Source organism: Tympanuchus pallidicinctus, unplaced genomic scaffold, assembly GCF_026119805.1.
Source record: "Tympanuchus pallidicinctus isolate F22 unplaced genomic scaffold, pur_lepc_1.0 scaffold19, whole genome shotgun sequence".
NCBI lineage: Eukaryota > Metazoa > Chordata > Aves > Galliformes > Phasianidae > Tympanuchus > Tympanuchus pallidicinctus.
In genome coordinates this window covers 3476155-3500181 of record NW_026294710.1, presented here as the reverse complement: position 1 = coordinate 3500181, position 24027 = coordinate 3476155, and the positions used below count along the sequence as shown (strand labels likewise).

Below are 24027 nucleotides of genomic sequence, written 5' to 3'. Positions count from 1 at the left end.
AGAAGTAGGTCACCTGTTATGCATTAGAATACAGTGAAGTAAAACAACTTTTTCTTTTTTGACTACTGTTTTTGGGGGGGGCGAGGATGGGGGACCTTTTTGAGTAGATTACATAATATATTGTGCAACTACCTCAACGTGCTTTAAGTAACACCTCTGAATTTGTGAATCTCATGAGCCAAAAATCTTCACAGCTCAGATTTTCAAACCTGAAACGAGGGCTAGAAACAGAAGCTAAACCCCTGAAACAGCAGGAGTTCAATGACTAGTTATTTTCTGAACAATAATTCAAAGAACAGTTTCCCTAGAAATGGGATCATTGCACTCATGCCTTTCAAGTTGGCTCATTTATCCAGGGAAACTGAGCAGCATAGCTTTTTTCCTGCTGCAAGTGTGCCAGTTAATTCTTCCGTCTACCTTCTTTCTGCATCAACCTCCTAACCCTGATTTTTCTGCTTCTATACCACAGCAGCATATTACATTATAAGTAAAACTTCAAATTGAGCAGAAAGAAACAAAAAAACACGTTCACTGTGATTCAAGGTTAGTGAAAAGGGCTGCAGTGTAACATTCCAAGATAGAACTGCCTTTTCTTCATGTTCTGCCTGCATTTACACAAGCTGCCAATTTATTTAATCCATCTACAAATGAAGGGGAAAAGAATTTGTCCAAGTAGAAATGTGGTTATAATAAACACAAAGTAGAAACTGTGAAGACACCTTTCCCTATTGAATTTCCTTTGAAACTAATAAAGCTTTCCAGAGTTAAAAATGCCCTAATTGGTTCAAAATTTAGCTTGATATGCTCAACCTGCAAACCAAAGCTCTACACATAACTCAATGCATAACTGAAGTGACTGGAATGAAAGCACAGCATAACAGCACAAAAGAAATTTCAAATACACGTAATGAAAACCTTACTGCTATATATCTGATTTATTTAAAGATTTTACACACATCAGTAAGATAAATAGATGTAATACTTAATATTTTACTAGAAAGCCAATGTATTTTTTGCTTTACATTTCATCAGAGAGAGATTTTTGCTTTGGTAACACAGTATTGGCTAGATTCAGAATGGCAGAATTATAATTTTGTCTCTTTCATTACCATGCTCAACCACAAAGGCACGTCTGCTTAAGGCAAGCAGCAATTAATTCATTCTAATAATTATGAGTACTTTTGCAACAACTCACATTTTTGGATGTATCAAAGATCACATCAAGATTACAAATAGAAAGGAGGGTGTGACTTCAACACCATCTCTTCACTGATGTTTATTTTAATGTAAGTTGAAGTAATGAAAGCATAAGAAATCTTATATATATATATATATTTCAAATAATGTAAAATCGATGTAAAACTACACAGAATAGCTTATACTCAGAGGTTTCCTTCTTCAAATACAAATAAAATACCCCTCTCTGTAAGCAACGGTGAAGGACAATGCTCATCATCTGTAGACTACAATTCAAACAAGCAGATATTTCATCCATAATAAACAAGAAATTTTCTGTGAGTTTCATGCAATAGTAAATTTTTCAAACCACTGTAAATGTAAAGCATCCTCTGGTAAGGAAATTTCTTCCTGGCTGCCATTTTCTACACAAAGGTGGTGGACCATCTTGGAGGCCTCTGTATTTTCCAATGTTAAGGGGGAATTACTTAAGAATACTGACAGAACATTTCATTTAAAATCTTATAAAGAATTTGGAGTTTTTCAGCCTACCCTAATTTCTATTTTTCACAGTATTTTTTTCCTTATGTCTTTAAATCTATCAATATTTATGGAGCCAATCACGCTCATCTTTTAAATGGTTAAGGACAGGGAAGCAACACATTCAAATGTGCTACAATGCTTTCTTCTTGATATTAAAAAAACATATTGATGCATGAAACTTGAAAGTGAAATCATTTTTCCTTGCACTTTTCATTCATCGTGCAAGGTTGCAGATTGTAAAATGGCTCAAAAAATAATAGAGGCTGTTATCCAGTCCAAACCCTCAGCTCAAGAATGGTCACCTACAGCTGACAGAGCATGCTGTCCAGGAAGCTTTCAGAGATCTCAATAAATAAAAGGATGCCACGAAACTAGAGGAGTGGTTGACTCAGCACAGGGATGTTCTGCCACCCAGAAGGATTTCTCCGGTTGATGTGGTTGCCAAGCCACCCTCCATCATATTTGAAAAGTCATGGCTGTCAGGCAAAGTCCCCAGTAACTGGAAAAAGGGAAACATCACTCTCATTTTTAAGAAGACCCAGAGAACTACAGGCTGGTGAGCCTCACCTCTATGATCATGGCACATATGCTCCTAGAAGCTATGTTAAGGGATGTGCAAGATGAGAAGGTGATCTGTGACAGCCAGCACAGCTTCACCAAGGGCAGACAGTACCTTACTGATCTGGTGGCCTTCTACTATGAGTGACAGCATCAGTGGACAAAGGAAGGGCAACTGATGTCATCTATCCGGACTTGTGCAAGGCCTCTGACAGTCTTACACCACATCCTTCTCTCTAAATTGGAAAAAGATGGATTTGATGGATTTATCCATTGGACTACTCAGTGGATAAGTAAATGTTTGTATGGTCGCAGCCAGAGGGTTTGGTCAATGACTCTAAGTCCAAGTGGGGGCCGATCACAAATGATGATCCCCAGGGGTCCATCTTGGGACTAATGCTCTTCAAAATCTTTATCAATGACACAATGGGATTGTGTACACTCAGCAAATCTGCTGATTGCACTCAGAGTGATATGGCTGACACAACAGAAGGGAGGGGTGCCATCCTCAGAGACCTGGAAAAGCTTGAAAAGTGGACCCATGAGAACCTAGTAAGATTCAACAAGAGTAGGAACTGGATGATCTATATGGTCCCTTCCTACCCAAGCCATTCCATTCTATAACCTCAACAGATTGGAGAGATGGGCTCACAGGAATCTTGTGAAGCTTAACACAAAGTGCAAAATCCTGCAACTGGGGAGGAACAACCCAGGTTGTTGGGGACCACCACGCTGGAAAGACCTGAAAAGGAGCTGAGGTCCTTAGAGATCTTCAAAAGCTGTCTACACATGGTCCTGGGCACCCTGCTTTGGGTGTCCCTGCTTGAACAGAAGTTGGGCCAGATGGCCTCCAGAGGTTCCTGCCAACATTAGCTATTAAGTGATTCTGTGATCTGCAAGGAAGGCGATTCCACAACCTCTCTATGCACCTAATCCAAAGCTCAGTCAGTTAAGTGTTTCCTGATACTCAATTGGAACCTCATAGGTTTCAATTTTGCGTCCATTACCTCTTGCTCGACCACCGGACATCACTGCAAAAAGCCTAGCTCAATCTTTTCTATATTGTGTTTTCTAGAATTTACAGATATTGATGACATCCCCTCACAGGACTCCATTTCTCCAGGCTACAAAGACTCAAGTCCCCCAGCCTCTCCTAATACAAGAGAAAAAGGCCACTTTTGTGGCCTTTGCTGGACTCTCTCCAATAGCTCCATATTCATCCCTTGTACTGAGAAGCCCTGACCTGGACACAGCACTCCAAGTGTGGTCTCTCTCTGGCTGAGTAGAGGAGAAGGACTACCTCCCTTGAACTGCTGACGACATTTTGTTTAATAAGTCTCGGGCTATCATTAGTCTTATTTGTACCAAGGGCACAGTACTGGCTTGTGTTCAACTTGGACTCCATTAGGGCCCGTGAGGACCTTCCCTGGGTGCTTTCCATCTGGGTGGCCTCCAGCATGTACTGGTACCTGAGGTTGTATTTCTGTACTGTAAATAGATTTCTGTGTGTCTTCCCCCTTTTTGACTCCAAAAGGTAATGATCTTTTTCTGATACGTTTAAACAAAATGAAATATCAGAAGAAAAACTTTGTTAATTGTAAGTGAGAGGGGAAAAAGGAATAAAAAAAAATGAACTTTGTTGTGAAAATGAATAAAAGTAGAGTCAAAATGTCCATTCAAATCATGCCTTGAACTATTTTTCCACTGTCACTGTGGCAGGCCCATCTTTGGTGAAAAGCAAAGTGAGAAGTTCATTTAAGTCTCCCGGCTGTAAGTGTGTTCAGCCAAACTTGGCCTTCTTCCTTTGTACCTTACTTGTAAACCAAATTCCACTTTGGAGACTGCATTACTGTGAATCACAAGCAGTTTTAGCAGATAATTGTTTTTTGGTTCTCTCTGGCTTATTACATTAAGGTGAGTGGGGGGATCTATTGTAGCTTAGTATCCAGCAAGAGCCAGGAAAATGCACAGAGGTAAATCCTGTGCAATCTCATGCACGTTTGCCAGGATCAAGGGCTTTGGCTTTTCCTATTCCCCTCACACCTGCTAGATTAGCTGGTTTTCCAGGACATTTCATGCATTGCAGAGCCCTTCCTCCAGTTCACACTGGGGCTTTGTTCACCTCAAAAGTGCTCTCCTATCTTCCACATATCACCTCTTTATGGAGACTGCAATTCTGTCAAAGACCTCACAAAAACATTTTTTTGTTAGAATTCACCAAAGCAATAAGTGATCAGTTCCTTTGCGCTTGAGCCTTTATCTGTTGATGTACAGTTTAGACCATAAATTATTCCCTGATAAAAATACTAAAATTTCCAAAACTCGATGAAGAAAATGGCGCAGAATAACTACATTATCATAGTACACACTACATAGCTGAACAAGACGGACTCACAGTGAGCTCTACTCGTCAGTGGCAGTCATAATAGCAGAGTTTTAACTGACCCCAGCAACCACTGATTTCTTCAACAGCAACTCAGCTGCCGCTGAACCAGCACCGTTACTCCTCAGTGTTCCTTGAAGGATCTGGGCTAGTACTGAGAACACCTGCTTTGATATCTAACAAGCGTTTGCTAGATAAAAGCAATCAATGGAGATTATAATAATGTATTAATCTCTGACACTATATTTGTCAAAAGAGAAACCAACCACTCTTGCATGATTTTACAGGCACCAATACTACATTAAAATAATAAACAAAAGCCCAAGCTATAAAATTCAGCTAAATTCATTTTTATTTCTAACCACTAATATTCTGCTGTGTCAATAGCCAACAATGCTACCCCAGAGTAGAGGACTGCTGCCAATTTTACGAGCAAGCAATATAAATAGTTTTTGCCAGAATTAAAACTGCATTTCTTTCCATTTATTTATTCATTCAGAGGCATTATCCAAGACTTTGCACAAGAACAGAATATTAAATTATATCAGCTGGATGTGTTTCTAAAAAGAATCTAAAAAATTAAGAAGATTAGTGATTTGGTGAATTCATTTCTCCAGCATCCAGGACTAACAGCACTTAGCAATCTTAAAATATACTTTGAAAATATGAATGCTTTCAGGCAAACACAGGAAGAGCAAATAAGCTTTGCATTAGAATCACATATTTAAACAAAGATTTAAAATTACACATTTGCAATTTCATGTGGACTCTCTACATTCCACACTTCTCTTGCAGCTGCTTCTCTATGGAATTTTGGGATCAATCCCATTTCCATTCTCATTTCTTTGTGCTGTGGATGTGCAATTCTACTCAGGGCAGTATGGGCTGTTCAACACAGTTTTGTTCCCAGCTGATGACAGGATGATATCCAGCAGGTTGTCATACATGGCAGTCATACTCAAAAGATTATATTCTGACACAAAAGTGAAGTAATATTGGTATTACTAAAGAATTAATAAAATGAAAGCCATCCACACAAAAAACATCAAATTAAAAAAAAAAAAATTAAAGCAAAATTTTCACATGAAGCTCTCAGTATTTTCTATAAAAAAGACCATGAAATTCAATATCCAGTACTCTCAGTCCACTTACAGCAAAAGATCATTAACAACAGGAACACCTGTATCTGGCTACACAAAGAACTCTGAAGAGCAGCTCCATCAATGTTGCAGCAATTCTTACAACTCCCCGTCCTTGAATCAGAATCCTCTATTCTCATAAAAAATCGATCCCACCAACACCACACTCGGCTCATCCTAAGTAAACCCATCTTCTGCTCCTCCTGCCCCATCACAGACACACACATTCATGGTACAGTTTATACTGTGAAGGATAAGAGGAGAACTACAAACCGCAAGGCGCCTAAGCTATAAATAAAACGTTTTCCAGTACAGCACAGCTCAAAGTACTGTACGTAGAAGCAGTATATCCAGTTTGTTCTATTCACAATATCGATTGGTTGAGCTGTTAGGTCCTATATGATCACAGGTTTTATTTAGTAAGCATCTCTACACAATATAATGTTTTAACTGCTGTTAGAATCAACAGTTCCCAGATGCCAAAATCCAGGTGAAATAGTCTCCAAATGCGGTTCTGTATTTTTTTTGTCCTGTGTTTAGTAACCTTTGCAAGGCCTCTTTCCTTAGAAGTGCACAGTATTTTTTGTTTAAAGACAGACAAAGAAATAGAGTTCTACTGTTCTTCATCAATATTTTTCTTGAATCTCATTAATTATTTGCATGTTTGGGGCCTTTGTTTTGCTCTATCCCACACCTCCAATGCAGCTGAGGGCCTAAAGCAATTTAGACAGAAGTAAGGCTAGTGCAAGAAATTATTTATATTATGACTTTGCCAATATTTTATTTCATTTGGTATAAAGAAGAAACAAATGTCCTAAGAGAAAGACTTGGTTACAGAACTATTTTCCCATTCAAACTTAAATTCACTCATTATTGCTACAGAGCATTGCCTTGGCTTAACTTTCTTCATCCACTCTAGTTAGACAATAAAAAAAATCTATGCTTAAAGACCTGCAAGGAAAATAGTGTGTATAATTCATATAGTCCCCATATTTTTTAGAAAGAAACTGGTCTTGTGTGATGGAGACTGAATAGATTCACGAACAGCAGACAGGCTTTCCAGATCTGCCCATCTTCCTGCACATAGCCAAACTGCTTGCCTACAAAACAGAATGGCATGAAGACAAACCATGGAACAGAGACAGGATGCTGTGTCAGTCCCTAGAGTGTGTTCAGAGAAGGGCAGCGGAGCTGTGAATGGTGTGGATCACAGGTGTGATGGAGAGCGGCTGAGGGAACTGGGATGGGTCAGTCTGGAGAAGAGGAGGCGCAGGGGAGGCCTTATTGCTCTCTGCTGTAACTGCCTGAAAGGAGGCTGTGGCGAGGTGGGGGTCGGCCTCTGCTCCTAAGTAACAGTAACAGGGCGAGAGGGAACGGCCTCAAGTTGTGACAGGATGAGAGGGAATAGCCAGGGGAGGTTCAGGCTGGATAGTAAGAAAAACAACAACTCCGAAAGTGGCGAGGCAGTGGCACAGGCTGCCCGAGGAGGTGGTGGAGTCACTATTCCTGGAGTTCAACAAATATGGAGGTGTGGCACTGAGGATGTGGTTTAGTGGGGAAACACTGGTGGTAGGTGAGCAGTTGGAAAGCTAGGATTTCTTTTTAGCAGTGAGTAGAATGAGTTTCTGAAGAATATATGAAAAAATTGCAAAAAAAAAAAAAATTGCAGAAAAACCAAAACCAAAACAAAAACCAACAGATTACCCCTGGTTGAACAGGAGAGGTTGGTTGAGTTTTTTGTTTCTCCTTCGAGAGCAAGACTGCAGAAGAGTTATTGCAGCACAAAACAACTTCAAAAAAAAACATTTATAAACAAACCACAGCAGATTTAGACTAGCAGCCACTTTCAAAGCGCAGACTCTCCACTGCTTCCATTTTTCCCTCAAATGAAATCTAATTTGCTTGATTAATAAGAGAAATTATGTTGTCCTCTATAATCAGCTGTCTCACGGGGCAGTCATTCCTCACTGAGCACTACAGGACACCACAAGGCACCACATCTACAGCAGAACGAGCAAGGAGTGAGAGCTGCGGCTGCTTGCATCAGAGCTGCAATGCCTCTTTTACTACAACAGCGTGGTAACTCACACGGTTTTCCTGTTGGTAGGCTGTAGCAATTGCTGTGTTCTGTCTATTTCTATATTTCCTCCAGGAGTTCCTGGCTGTAAGTATCCATTTGCAGAGATGCTAGCTGACCCAATAACAGCAGGGCTTCTCACTTCGAAAGGTTGCAGAAAAAAATGCAAAAAATATTTTGCTTATTTCCCATTCCAACTACACTCTGTAATTCTCATCCCCATAACTTCATTCTACCTATACATTTTATTTTATTAAGTAGATCCACCAGTGAAAGCCACTGAATAATTTGACAATTTCTCTGCACACGTATGTTTGGTCACCACCCATTGGTGCAGCAAAAAATTTATCCATCAATTGATTTCTCAACATTTTGTTAGTAAAATAAAATTAGGCTTCAGGTCTAACAACCACAAAGCCACTTGTATGCATCAGCCAAATGTGAAGCAATACAGGCTTATCACTGATATTGTTGCTCGCTCAGCCTTCCCCCAAAAAGCAGCAAATTAAAGCATTTTTCAAACAAGCTCTGGTTTGCTTCAGCACTACAATGAGTGATTTCAGATACAACAATTATGCACTGAAGTGAAAAATATTTTAGGAGATAGAAAAAAATCTGAAACTATGGTTTTTATGCACAAAATCCCTTGATATTTAAAAGCTTCATAGACAAAATCCGTTCTTCATATGCATGCAATTTAAACAGTTCAGATATTTATTTTAGACTTTAGAGCTACAGTACAGATGTTTAAAACAAAAGAAGATACCAAAGGCATTATATTTCTATCTTACCTATTCTAAGAAAATGACAGATTTTTCAGCAACTAATAACAAAAAAATTAAACTGCATTACTGATACAGATGATGCAAACTACTACATCCAAACAACAGAGGAAGAAAGAAAATAACCGAAAGATGATATCAACACTAAGCTAAATTTAGACCAACATGCACATCAGTCAAATGAATATTCTTTTTGCAGATAAAATGGTGAATCCAACACCCTGCATTAGCTTAGCTCAATTTCCTTACAATTACACATTTATCATTTTAACTTAATACTTTTTAATTTCTCTCATATGTCTTTTTATGGCACCGCATAATCTGATTTTCTATCAGTTTCTCTAAACAACCTTGATTAATAAGAGATAAAAATAATAACTCAAAAACTGGGGAGGCAAAGACGACAGAGTATTTTATCATTAAAAAAAATCAGACAAGAAAACATAGCACTGCATATTATTTTTTCAGACTTTGAGAACTTCATGAAGGGAATATCACTGCTATCAAATTGCTATGAATGATTTCTCCTATTTGAATTGAACACAGGGACTTGATAGATCATTTCAATCACTTATAGGAAGCGTTCACACTGGTGAGGGAAGGGGAGAAGTCTAACTACTGTCCATAGATGCTGTTTGGTTGTTTGAAGAAGGCAAAGCGTGCTCCTGTCACTGAAGCTACATGGAAACACTCACAGTTACTGTGTGTGGTCACTGAACTTTGATTACAAAGGCAGTAACCCTGCTGGATCATATTTACATGCTTGGTTTTGTTTGGTTTTGTTTGTAGTGCTTCCAAACTAAACTAGCCCAGGGAATACTGGAGCGAGACAGCAGTGCTGACAGTAACTCACTAACTCAGTGCTGGCAGTGACAGCGAGCTCACACTGACAGCACCCTCACACTTTGGTGATTTCAGCAAAATTGCTGTGACCCAGCTTGTGTTGAGATTGTTGCGTTCACTCTTCACGGACATGGCAATTAAGATCTTAAGACCTTCATCTCTTAATTTTAGCTAAAACAGGTGCTAATAGGCACTGGATGAGAACATACCTTAACTAAGAAAAAATCAGATTGCTTTCCTATTTTTAAAAATGACTGGAAAAAAAGTCTAACCAAGGTCTCTGAGAAAGGAACAACTCTAGAGAAAACCTTCCTGATTTCTTGTTTTGTTCTCAATTAGCAATTCCTCTCAAAGGCCATTACAGCAGGAAGGTGCCTAACAAGGCTCCTGCATCAGTGATTACGACGGGGCAGCAGGTGCTGCTGCCTGTCCTGCACACTTGAGTAGACACAGCTCCCCCAGCAGGCACGGTATCTGACGGACAGCACTACAGCTTAAACGTGCGCGAGCAGTTCAGCTGCCTCTGATCCCACCTCCCCGCAATAGGTCAGTCAGAAGCCTGCCCCAGCGCTCACATGGATGTTCAGTCACACAGCAGGCGCAATGCCACCGAGAGCTGGGACCTCAGGGTGCCATGCAGAGCAGGAGCCCAAGTGTCGAGGAGTAACGCTGCAAACTTCTTCCAGCACACCAAAAATAGTGTAACGAAAGCAAGGTAAGCAGCTGGACTTCTAACCGGCAAGGAATGTGTCCAGAGCCACAGTGCTAGCAGCCTAGCTTGAGGACCTCCAGCCATCGCACTGAACTATTTTCCAACCCAGACAGAGAAGCAACCTTCTTCCAGGCACACTTTTGCATGCTTAAAATAAACAGCGCAAGCCACCTGCTGTGCTCATGTTTAAAAGCAATAAAAAACAGATGATGTCAGAACCAAAATGCTTTTCCAATAATAACAAAAACCCTCACAAGAGTCAGTACTTGATTGCTAACTTAGAACGATGTGTAAGAACAGAAATACCTCACACTCTCAGAGTACAATTTTAATGAAGGGAGAGCTAAACTCACTCCAATGTTACAATTTTTAAAGAAAAATGAAAAAAAATCTTTAAATTTATAGTGATAATTTAAAATTTTGCCAGCAGATGCTACAAGACATTGCACCATTTGTTGTGAACTAGAGAATAAGCCACTTCTACTGGGTAAGCAGGAATCACACTGATGTTATTCAAATTACTATTAAAGTTGTGCTTCTGTCCTGAGGATGATTTATTTTTTTCCATTAGTCTGCATAAATAGTTGTACAATGAGGCATCAAGACCACGATTGAGCTATAACACTAAACCAAACTCACTGCTGTGATAGGAAAAAAATATTCTCCATCTATGAGTGATAGCAACATCAATGCTTCCGTGATTTTTCCCAACATCTCCTTTTGCAGAATTATAAGATACAGTTTCAGTATTAATTGCTGAAAAGCACTCTGTAAAATCTGTACACTTGCTTGTGAGCATAGGAACTTCTAGTGCTAAAAGAGCCAACAGGACAACTAAAGGGGTTTATGCAGCACAAATAAATCTACACTCGATATTTTCACAAAATCAAATGAATCCTATAAAACATAATTACTGCGTAGCAGTGGAATTTTCCTGTATTCAAGCTGCCTTGCTAATATTCATTTTACGTCTTCAAAATGAATATATATTAATTATCAGCATATATAAAACTATGTTAAAAATACATATTTCCTATTCTGCATATATACACTTACCTGTCTTTGTGTCACTTCCAAAAATATATGTCTTTGCAAACGCAAGCAGAAGCACAATGAAACCATACAGAATTAAGCTAGAAAATCCAATTTATTTATTTATTTATTTAATCCATTGAGCTAATTCTAAAATGGAGAAACTGAGATCGACAATGTCTCGTGTAGAAATGTTTTCTGGAAATGGAAAAATGGAAAAATTAAATTTAGAAGTACCAGAAAAAGAAAAATAGAAGAAAAAAAATTAGAAAAATAAGAAAAGGAAAACTGTGGCAATCAACAATGAGAGAGAAAATATAATAAACATTATGGATTGGACGCTGAATGAAAAATTAATGTTGTGGATATCAGTCTTCACTGCAGAAAACCAGTAACGGTCTTATAACAGTTCTCTGTAGATTAGAAAAATGAGGAGAAAGTACTTGTTCCAAAATAAAGAAAAGCCTCCATTACCATCATGGTCAAAATGGCATCCATCTACAAATTCCAGCTCAGTTTCTGATATCTGTTCATCACAGCACATTGACGAGTAATAAGATCCCTCAAAGCCAGCACCTGAGCACTGGGCAGGCGTTAGATTTGTACCTCTTCCATGAGAGCATGCTGCAGCGCAAGCTTGGCCAACAGGCTGTAATCTCAGTATGAGGTAAACAAGAGCACCAACAAGTACAGCACAACTAAGGCATGTCTGTACAACTTCTGAACTCAAATTATCATTACCTATTGTTCATTCATGCTTAATGCTATAAAAGTTACTGAATTTTCAACATTTTGAGAAAGTTCTCTGCAACAGGCTATAGAGGAAATAAAGATGCAGATAGGTAAGAAAAGTTTCAGATATGGATCATAAACTGCTAGAGCAGGCACAAACAAAAACCCACCCAGTGGATCTTCACTGGGACTGAGCATCACAGTGCCCAGCACAGGAAAGCACAAGATGCCACAGGAGCTGTCAAGCTGTAGTTCTGCAGGGGCACTGTGTGAGTGATGCTGAAAAATAATCTTAGAGCAAGACTTCCAAAACCACTCTGTATTTGTTCGCAAAAGTAACTTAAGCTCTAAAGATATCATGTGTTCCCAAAAATTTCCAAGAGGTAGGAGACCAAACCCTCTGCAAAAGTGAGAGCAGATGAAATTTTAGACCCATAAGCAAGAAGAGTTTGAACAGCCAGTACATCAGCAGCAAGAGTCAAACCAGGCAACTCAATGTGAGGCCCAAAGAAAGCGACAGAGAATGCTGCTGAGAAACTCAGGAGGTTATCATAGAGACTGAAATAAGAGTAACAGAGAGCAAGGGAAGTGAGAAGGAAGTTTCTCAACTGTGCCAATATAGACTTCCCAGATGCGTCTATTCCACGACAGCTGGATGCTTATCAGTTTGCCAAATGCTTATGTAAAGCTACAGCCAAAGACCACATAAAAAAAAAAAAAAAGCTGACATTTCTAATAGAAAAAAAAATTAGAACTGAGAACTTATTTTGACCCTTCACTTTACAGATGTCAAATTCCATGAATGTAAGGTATCTTTTTAACAAACAAAACTCTTTAACAAAACTGCACCACAAGAAGTTGTATTCGGGGTGATCTCATCCAGTGATAGCTGGTGTTAGGACACTACAACCTGAGCAGAGAAAGGAAGAGAGTGGATCGAAGAAGGAAGACCTAGATCTATGCTATGACTTGCACATTTTTGGGCTTACTGCTCCCAGCAAAGCAGGAAAACATACTGTAATAGATATTATGATTCCTGAGTGCAGTCTAAAGGAGCTTCAGGGGTTTGTGCTATGGCAGCTCCCGATACCTCAGGCCCTCCATCCCAGCTCCCATTTAGCACGCACCTCTGTTTTCTTCTGCTTCAATCTCCTGCTTCTCCACATTCGTTCTCCCCTTACATCATTCTCAACAGTACCAACATGGACACAGGTGTGAGAGCAGCACATTTCCCTGTCGATACTGGGTGTCTGCACATGGCTCTTTTTGCCCACTCTCCCTTTCTCCCCGTTGCGGATGATGTCATCTGTTCTCACCATCTCAGCAAGCAGCTGCACAGCGCTGCCTTGTAAGCATGTCTATCCTTCCACCTACTCCTGAATGCCTCCATATGGTGCTGCTGCTTCTCCTGATTTTCTCTCCAGAAAACTTGAGCTTGATATGCTCTGAACTCAACTCTTATCATTCTTCTCTAACACTTTTTGCAGATAAAACTTTGGCCATTATTGCCTCCTGTAACATAACAAGTAACTTGTGACTCCTTTGCATACATTTGAACTACGTATCCAAACTATACACAAAATCCTGTTACTACCGTCCTCTATATCCACATCATTTTCCTTCTAACACTACAGCCTGACTGAAGAATTAGACAGGGAGACTGAGATTAATCTGTTTAAATTTAGACAGGCTTTCCTACTTATCCTAAGTCATACTGCAAGTGAAGCAAGTAAATCTCTAATATATTACGAGGTATATATGCTTCATTTCAGGAATCCCCTTCAACTCTTGGTATTCACTAGCTTCATGCTCTTGCGAGGCAGGAGAAGCAGAAACAGCTTGAAGGTTTCAAGCAGCTGCTACTTGGCAGAGTACCCAGCACCTGCTGAATCCAGGAGCTTCCTTCAAAGTTTCTGCAACCTTTTTTTTTTTTTTCTCTACTACTTCACTATAAAATTTTCTAGAGGTAAAAGAGGAACAGAATCACAGAATCATAAAGGTTAGAAAAGACCACTAAGACTACCTAGTCCTACCATCAGCCCATCCCCACCATGCCCATAAACCATGTCGCTCAGTGCCACAGCTCCACTTTTCTTGAATGCCCCCAGAGACAGTGACCCCACAACCTCCCTGTGCAGCCAGCACCTCTCCACTTTACCTGAGAAGAAACTGTTCCTAACGTCCAACCAGAACCTCCCGTGGGGCAACATGAGGCCATTACTTCTCATCCTATTGACCGTCATTTACCTGGCAGAAGAGGCCAATGCCTGCCTCACTACAACCTCCTTTCAGGTACTTGTAGGGAGCAGTAAGGTCTAGGAAACACACTAGAGGAATATGCAGCCATTAAAAAATAAGAAAGTACAATGTTACCTAAACCTAAGTAGCATATTGGACAGTTGAGGAAAAAGATAAAGAAAAAAAAAAAACAAAACAAAAGAAATGTTTACATAGTTGCCATTTATGATTGCACAGAACGTCACCAGTATTTGACCAAACTTATCTTAATATAGTAGCCTCAATAAGAACCACACATTAACAGTATTTTACCAAACTTTTCAGAAAAAAATCTTTCAAATCAAGAAAAAAACATAAAATGTCCAAACCTCCATGCTGATTTGACACAGATAACCAGCAGAACATTTTTACTGAGATATTCTTAAATTACTTGCTTCTGCAAACTGATGCTAAAAATTATTATTTTGGGTTGCACAGTTCATTCATCTCTAGAAATTATTTTAGCACTACTAGTAATTAAAATTGACACTGTGCCACACTTTCCTTACTCTTCATTAAGAGACTGTGAGCACTGTTTATGTTGTGAGCAGATTCAGAAATAAGTTACAAAACAAAGAAGTGAAAACGAAAACCCTCTGCAGTCTCTACAAAGGTTGAGAACGTAATGCAAGGCACAGCCTTACAAAAACCTGCCAAGTCTCCAGAAAAATCCATGTGGAATATTAAAAAATTGTGTAAAATTAATATTTCAACAAAATTTACAGGCAACGCTACTGCACATGTGCTGTATGTGGTGATGGATCACAAGAATCTTTCCTGATTCATGAACTAAACTGAATTATTGAGCCATTCTGAGGATCTGAATAATCTCTGAATCTTAATTGAAATGTTACTAATATACAAGGGGGTGTTGACTTGTCCTGAATATTATTTATTGAAGGCAAGACCTAAGTGTTGACTTGCATATAAACAGACTGGAGAGATTCAGTTGGCTCACAGAAAATAGGAGGCAGTTTTATTTTGGAGATATTTCTAGGACAAAAGAAAAGAAAAAATCACAAATGGAAAGGAGACAAACGCAAATATAGATCGTTGGAAGCTTTTTAAGTAATAAAGGTTTAATCCAATTTTTTTTACAGCATCATGTGGTTTCCAGTGTACACAAAGTGAAGAGTGAAAAGGTAAAAATAACACTGGCATAGCCTTAATATATTCCAGAATTCATAAATCATTTGTAAATTTAGTCCTTTTATAAAAGAATCCTTATATAAATCAGGGAGGGGGGGCAAGGGGGGAATCAATCCCATATATGAAGCACAGTTTAAGCCCCACATCACTGACCAATCAAAATTAGTGAATGCACTGCATCTCTCTGCAGTGAAGGGAAGCGACAAGGTAGGCTGTCATTCTGCAAAAGCTGCCCATCGCAAGCTCGCCTCTCCGAAGCGCTGCTCTGCTTTTTTAGAAAGCCTGAATCTCAGTGGTGTCTCTGGAGACAAGAAGCCTTCAGTATGTTAAATTACTTTCATTATGTATTTTCAAATGCTTATTGATTCTACAGTAGGAAGAGTGGGAGACTGCAGCAGCCTCTAAACCAGAACTAAAGCAGTTGTATACATTAGCAGTATGCTGAAACAATGGCACACTACAGGCACAAATTCTCATTAAGGTCATTTTTCGAGGATGTGCTTTTCACCCTCTTTCCCTTCTTCTCTGCTAACAAGTGAACAAAATGAATCCCTCCAACCTGGAACTGCTTCACCTGCACCGAGAATTTATCAAACCTGTAGCGGAGGTAAGATCTGTTCCTTATTATGGTATGCAGAATAAGCAGCATTTAACAAAAACGGGGGGAAAAAAAAGAGGAAAGAGGAAGGTATCAGATTCAAGTGCTTGTATTAAGCACTGCGATCGTGTTGTATTTGAGTCCGGGGAATATCTGAATGCTGTTTCCCCATCCCTATTAAAAACACAGTGGTAGACAAATGCTATTTTGTATGGAACTCTTGCAGAATATTAAGAACCTGTTTTGTTCATACAATATAAAGCCAGTGTAATTTAGCTTAATATAGTACTGGGGAAAAAAAAAAAAAAAAAAAAAACCCGGAATGCAACTGGGAACATTTCTTTCCTCCTTCAGCAGTATTTCCAAATATTGGCAGTTAAATATGTTACAGATTTATTCAGTTGCTCTCTGAAGGAGCCGACAGTCTGTTAATTGCTGTACACTTACTGTTTTATGAAGGTCAAGTAATATGACTAATCTCTGACTTGCTCGTGAAAGCTCCCTTCTTTTCCCTGTTTGGTCGGTTTTTAAGACTTATTTCTTCCCCTGTCCCTCCAAAATCATCACTTCTAGAAACACTGATCTGCAGCACATTTATTTCAAGAAATACAATTTTAACAGTGTGCAAATTAAACAAAAATGTATTCCCTACAAAGTTTATCGACTTTGCTCAAATTCTCTTTAGCAGATCAGAGAGCTGCATGCATAAAGTAGCTGCTGCTTAGAGCTGAGTGTCACAGCACTTTACCTCTAGCAGTTACTGCTTCCAGTTAGTGTTTCCTGCAACCTGCACTGTTTGCAGAATAGGAGACTTGTCCAAAAAACTAAATTCATGCAAGTTAACACAAACATGACATGATTTTATTAGGAAATAAGGAACATGATAACTGATCATATCTTCTGTAAGATACAATTCTAGGCATTCTTTATTCGCCAAATAAGTGATATTACAAAGTATATCATTGCATTACTTTATTTTGAAATTCTAAGCCCTACTCTTAACCTTTTTTTTTTTCCCTCCCCTTCACAAGGGCATGCAGCAACTAATTCAGTTTTACAACTGACAGTATGAAGAGTGCAGTTGGCCGGGTACCTTTCTAGCTGTATGACCTACAAGCAGCAGGACTCACCACTACCGTGCATTCTTAAGGCATAAAGGAATTAGAAACAAAACATGGAGCACACTTGTACTCACACATCAAGAATATATGTGGAAGACTGATGCATATGCTCAGATTTCATTGGAAGAAGAATAAGAGTGATTCTTAAAATGGTGAGCATTTCTTAAAGAGGGATTTATAATTTAAAACCAGAACTGTGGAAACTACCGATGCATGAAGAAACAATGAAACATGAATTCCCAAAAGGAGAATATGCATTCTTCACCAGCAAGCTGCACAAGGGTTTAACCACGCTTTTTCTATACTGCTCATTAAATATCTTATTTGTCATAATGACTAATGGATATTTTTCTCTCAATTTTATGATCTGTTATGTATTCTCCTTAAATGAAAATAAACCAAATTAGGTAACTCATGGTTACTGTCAAAGCACACGAACTGGATTTTATGATGTACAGCAACTTCTTCAACTAAGCCATCACTCAAAAGTAACGAGCAGGAATATTACAGAAAGAAATGCGCAACTGTAACTAAAGGATGTCTACATACACTCCGAACACAGAAGGCAGATATTCTTCTATTTTCTTTTTTAAACCTGGAAAATAAAAGCAGGCTGCTACAAAATGCAAGAGGGGAAAGAAATTAACATCACCTAAAGAAGGTTTGTTGTTGCTGGCCTGGAACTTGGCACAGACAAAGTATCTCAGGCAACTGAGGAGTCCCCATGTTTAATCAAAATTTTCTGCTGCTGAAGTGCTGGAGCAAAAAGAGGAAAAAAAAATCTGCAAGGAATGAAATAGGAGCCCAGCTAGCACTTGGTTTCCAGGTGACAGTGCATGTCAAATATCTGTCGGTGACACCATGTATCAATTTATGACAAGCTGCTACCAGGAGCTGAAAGACCCTTGAGGCACAGGAAGCAGGTAGGTCACCGGCTGTGTGCCGCAGCCCCTGCTCCGCGTTGCACCGGAGCAGCACCGTGCAGAAGGGCAGCGCGCCCAGTAAATTACCTCTGCTCTGACATTTACACTCGTACTCACCTGAAATTAATCAGTGAAACAGAGAGGTGATGCCCAATCTTCGATTTTACAGATATAGTTCATCCGAAATTCTCAGTTGCCACAAAATTTTCAGAATCACAGAATCACAGAATTGAGTAAGATTACAGTTCAGATGTTGTGGGTTTTGGTTTTTCAGTGTTTGCTTTTGTTTTGTTGCTTTGTTTTTGTTTTGTTAAAGCAAGACCTGCTTTTGATTTCCTCCTGGCTTTCACTAACACAAAAGAGCTCACTGTACCCAGTAATGCATCTGGACCACTTCTTGAAATACAGTCAAAGCCAGGACACGCAAACAGAGGAAATCATGTTCCTGAGGTTTAATGTAAACCCATCCGAATTCACCTAAACTGGAAATGAAACAAAGCTTTTGAAATGTTTGTTTCATTTCACACACGAGTCTCGTATGTTCTCATTTACATCTTTTATATTTAAGAGCTAAATGTGAAATAACTGCTGAAGCATACCAAGACTTTTCATCTTACAATTTGCAATTAATAGTATTGTGCAATAGAGGCTTTTCAGAACTGCAGATGAAATCCATTTGCATACCGTATCCCAAGTGTGCTGAATTCATACTTTCATTAAAAAAGCAGTTTTGTTCACCTTAGTGCTATCCATTCTTAATGGATTCAGATTGGGAACAAAGGTCTGCATTTAAATTTTGTTTCATGCCAAGTACTTCCCCTCTTAAATTTAAAACTACTTATAAAACCCTCAAGTATCACAACAAGAAACTGAACGACCTCTTATTTATTCATCTCATTACAGCCTCTAGAGCTGGCTGACAACACAAGCAATGCACACGCCAGGTATTATTAACACAGATGCTCTGCTTACAACCTGCCGGTGTGTGGAAACCAAAGCACGTGCAGCCACGAAATAAAAGTACGAGATGTAATAAATGCTACTTCTTTGGGCCTCACTTACTGCTGGGATAAATACAATATGGATTTATATTTGTTGGATTTAATTTCAGTATGTAAAAAATCTGGAAGAGACGATTTTACATTTAAGTACTGTTTTATAAAACTTAAATCTATTCTGGAATAAAATTAAATACTCTTCCATCAGGCACTAATTTTCTGAAGAAACAGAATATTTGAATCAGAAAGAGGAAATATAGCATTTCTGTAATGAATTCCATTACCCCAAACCTATGTAAGGTTCTTGCTGGAAATTAAACATACTTAAATAGACTGTAGTACAAGTTTCATACATGTAGATGCACACCAGATAGAAGAGAACAGAAGTCTTAAAGTCCTATAAAAATCTGTTTAATTGCATAACTTCAGGTCTCAGTTTATGACACTCTTAGAAAGTCTTCATCAGGATGCTGCTAAATTGCTGTCAGATATTTTAAATGTTCCTTTTAGGATACATAAGCAACAGTGCTCTACGCTTCTATCACTTCCTTTTTTTCCACAAGAGCCTTTTTAAAACGATCTTCAGTACTAATTTGTCAATACTTAACAACATTCTGCTGAAATAGCACTCACCACAATACAAAGGCAAAGCACAAGTACAGTTTATTCAACAAATGGGCCTTTTGTACAGGCCACATCACTATAAATAAAGCCTTGTCTCCCCTGAGTGGAAGCTTTTCATCTTTTTTTTTTTTTAAACAAATCTTGCTTTCCTTTAAAAAGGAAAGACCTTATTGTGGATCCTCAGGCTTTTGGGTCTATGCCAAATACAGCTCTAAACATACAGTAAATTAAGAGTTTGTTAGGAATGGATGCTTTTCCTCTATCCTCCATTCCCATCGTTTTTTGAAAATAACAGAAAGTGTTAAAAAAAGAAATCAAGTAGTTCCGTGTTTATTTCACCTTTCAGGAGAAAAAGCAACTGCAACAAAAGAATGTGTTTCTCCCCCATTCTGGAAGGCAACATGCAGTTTGAATCTAACTTCACAGTTCGAGATGCCATTGACGACATCGACACCAACATGTACCGACCACTGTCATATGCATTAAGCTTTCAAGTGTCTCTCACTGGATTTTTGATGTTAGAAATTGTTTTGGGACTTGGCAGCAACCTCACCGTGCTGGTACTTTACTGTATGAAATCCAACTTAATCAATTCTGTCAGCAACATAATTACAATGAACCTTCACGTACTTGATGTAATAATTTGTGTGGGATGTATTCCTCTAACTATAGTTATCCTTCTGCTTTCACTGGAGAGTAACACTGCTCTGATCTGCTGCTTCCACGAGGCTTGTGTCTCTTTTGCAAGCGTTTCGACCGCAATCAATGTCTTTGCTATCACTCTGGACCGATACGACATCTCTGTCAAACCTGCCAACCGAATTCTGACCATGGGAAGGGCTGTGATACTAATGACATCAATATGGATCATTTCGCTTTTTGCCTTCCTGATTCCTTTCATTGAAGTCAATTTCTTCAGTCTTCAAAGCGCAAGTACTTGGGAGAACAAGACACTGCTGTGTGTCAGCGCAAACGAGTACCACACCGAGCTGGGGATGTACTACCACCTCCTCGTCCAGATCCCAATCTTCTTCTTCACCGTGGTAGTGATGCTAATCACGTACACCAAAATACTCCAGGCTCTTAACATCCGAATCGGCACAAGATTTACAACGGGACAGAAGAAGAAAGCTAGAAAGAAAAAAACTATTTCTCTCACCACACAGCACGAGACCACAGACATGTCGCAGAGCAGCGCAGGAAGAAACGTGGTCTTCGGCGTAAGGACTTCTGTGTCTGTGATCATTGCCCTGCGCCGAGCCGTGAAGCGGCACCGGGAGCGGCGAGAGCGGCAGAAGAGAGTCTTCAGAATGTCCCTCCTGATCATCTCCACCTTCCTGCTCTGCTGGACACCCATCTCCGTTCTAAACACCACCATCTTGTGTTTGGGCCCAAGTGACCTTTTGGTAAAGTTGCGCTTGTGTTTTCTAGTCATGGCATACGGAACAACTATTTTTCACCCTCTACTTTATGCATTCACAAGGCAAAAATTTCAGAAAGTTCTGAAAAGCAAGATGAAAAAACGAGTTGTTTCAATTGTGGAAGCAGACCCCATGCCAAATAACGCTGTCATACACAACTCGTGGATAGAGCCTAAAAGGAACAAAAAGATCACCTTCGAAGACAACGAAGTAAGGCAGAAATGTTTAGTACCTCAGGTTGTCACTGACTAGACTTCAGTATTCACCAAAACACATCGAGGAACATTTGAACAAACCGTAGAGAAATACTGCCAAATAAGAAAAACATTTTTTAACTATTGGCTAGACTGTATATTTTCCAATATCTGTGTTAAATAGAGTAGGTCTTGTAGATTCAATTTCTTCATTATGTAAGATATCTGTTGCATGGCCGTTTGTTAGCGTAACACCATGTGTATATTTGTCAGAAATACTCAAGTCCTCTTTTTTAGAAAATAAATAGCCTTAAAGAAGTGCAAACTTTTGAAAACATTTGTATGGCTCAGTTTCTCTGTAAATATAAAATAATTTTTAAACAAGAATTCCATTCGGGAATCTTTCATTTTCTAAAGCACAAACTCAGCATTTTGCCTGGTATATTTTTAAACTGAATTCATAAACACAGATCAGAGATATTCTGATCACTGTATAGCTACAATTTAGTCACATTTTAATCTCATACTCGGATATGCACTTATTTACTTATTTCAGATTTCTCCAGCATCCCATCAGCATGCTTCTCAATTAATGATTCAGAACCAGTTATTTTTATTTGAATCACATTGGTTGAAAAACTTCTAAGAAAAGAGGAGAAAAAAAGTTCTTGCATATTGAAACAGCTGATCACGGTCTCAGATGTAGAGTTCTGGTATGGAAAGCACAGAATATTGAATAATTATATGAGAGGCAGAGGGAGACAGTGGGAAAGATGCACTACATGAGGGCGAAAACACAGATGAGAAAGTCACTGGTCCTGATATTAACAGGCAAGAACCAACAAAACCATTTCTGTACAGTCTCAGATGCTCACGCTGCAGGGGCTTTGCAGCTGGACCTCCAGCATGACACAGGGATCTTCTGGAAAGACAATACTCATTCATACCATCTATCATCATAGATAGATAAAGCTGTCAAGTGCCACAGCTAAATTAGAAACAATTTTCTTGGCCTCATTAGCTTTCATATTATTTGGGTTTGCTCCAGTGATGTTCAGTTCTGGTCATGCAACTGCTGTAACACAAACCAAATCCCACGATGGCTTAGCTAACCTATTTCTGGATATTCTGGACAGATGTGTCATACCATTGTTATACACCCTCTTTTTCCATTTCATCTCATGCCTTCAATGAGTACACAGAAGGCCTTCAGAAGCCATCATCTATAGCACTGCAAGCAAGAACTGAGATACTCATCCCCCCACTTTTTCTGGGGGGTGGTTTGAACTATTCCATATACAAAAACCTCAGCATTTCAGTGAACAGTGGCTACATTAGTTGACCTTTAAAAAACCTACAGAAACAATTAGTGAGAATGATTTAACTTGTCTGGCTATATAAACTCCTCAGTATATCACCTGCTACCATGACAATTAGAAGGATAATTCTCAGTAAACGCTGACTTCTATTAAAAAAGAAACAAACAAACAAAAAATCCAACAGAACATATCCTTGAATATCAGAGCTACTTTGACTGAAGTATTACAAAAAACCTGAGTACTTCTGAAGTGCTTCTCCAAAGTTGCCTAGGCAAAAAATTAATTGTGGCTTTCAGGGAGCAAAATGCTATTTTCCATCACATTATTAAATCATGTCTGTATTGCCAACATTTTCTGTGGTTTAAAAAGAAAAAAGGAATAAGAAATGAAAAGCTGACATGTGATGAACCTCAGTTTACCCAAACAGAAGACACTAACTGATGCTCCATATTCCACAAAGACCAGGAACTTAAAATTATCCAAGTTCTACCTATACATTCTATTATCTAACTGGTAATTTGTTTTCTAAAATTATGGTACAATATACATTCCAAGACAGCTACACTGGCTTTGTTCTAAAAGCTAAACCAACTATACCAGCATTCAGTTGTATCTGCTTATAAACAGTGTGGATCAGTGTGAATTTCAACCAAGCTAGATCTAGGTTCTAATAAGAATAAAATCCTTCATTTTATTCAGAGGCAAACCTAATAATAATAGATTTTTATATTCTTTTTTAATCCCATATGTCCCAAATTTAACACTTCCAAAAAAAAAAAAAAAATCCTGCATGAGTAAGCTCTTGTGAGAAGATGCGAATCCAAAAAACTACAGCTGGTATATTTTTCTTTTTTTTTGTAACACTTCCTCCCTTCTCTGACTAGCAAATACTCTGCAGATTCTGAACATTAGCAGGAGGAGAAAGTGGGATCTCTAAGATTTATGGCATAATATCATTTATCTGATTACTTATCTTCCAATAATGCATTCTTAAATGAATTTAAAATATCATTCATTTATTTAAAAAAAGAAAAAGAGAAATAATGACCCCAGCACATGAACAATCTTGTAATTACTCATGTTCTTATCTGAAATGATCATTTAAAAAAAGATTGCAGAGTGAAAAGGTTTCTTTACAGCACAGCTTTACTTGTAAAACTAAAACCTCAAGTACCACATATTTAGCATTTAAGGGCTCATCCATCAGAAAGCCAGACTCCGTGATGTAGTACTTCATAACAAAGAGAAAACATGACCGAGGACACAGAGCAAGAGATTAAAGCAGCTTTCAAAGGGTGCATCGCTCAGCCAGGGATTGCCAGTAAGAATATAAGCAGGTGCATTTGTACATTTACTGTTCCTCATCTTTCATGAAATGCGGCAAAGGAAAAGGACTTACACGACACTGGAGTACACTTGGACGTCT

General features: G+C 38.8%; 2 protein-coding genes across 2 annotated transcripts in view; one reads left to right on the top strand and one right to left on the bottom strand.

Annotated features, from left to right (window-relative positions):
* COG5 (component of oligomeric golgi complex 5) overlaps positions 1-24027 on the bottom strand; it is a 177904-nt gene that overhangs the window by 123808 nt on the left and 30069 nt on the right. The window lies entirely within an intron of this gene.
* On the top strand, positions 15816-21452 carry GPR22 (G protein-coupled receptor 22). The gene is made up of 3 exons (XM_052681181.1): positions 15816-16010; positions 17033-18045; positions 20014-21452. Exon 3 carries the CDS (start codon positions 20039-20041, stop codon positions 21338-21340), a length of 1302 nt encoding a protein of 433 aa, XP_052537141.1. The 5' UTR covers positions 15816-16010; positions 17033-18045; positions 20014-20038; the 3' UTR covers positions 21341-21452.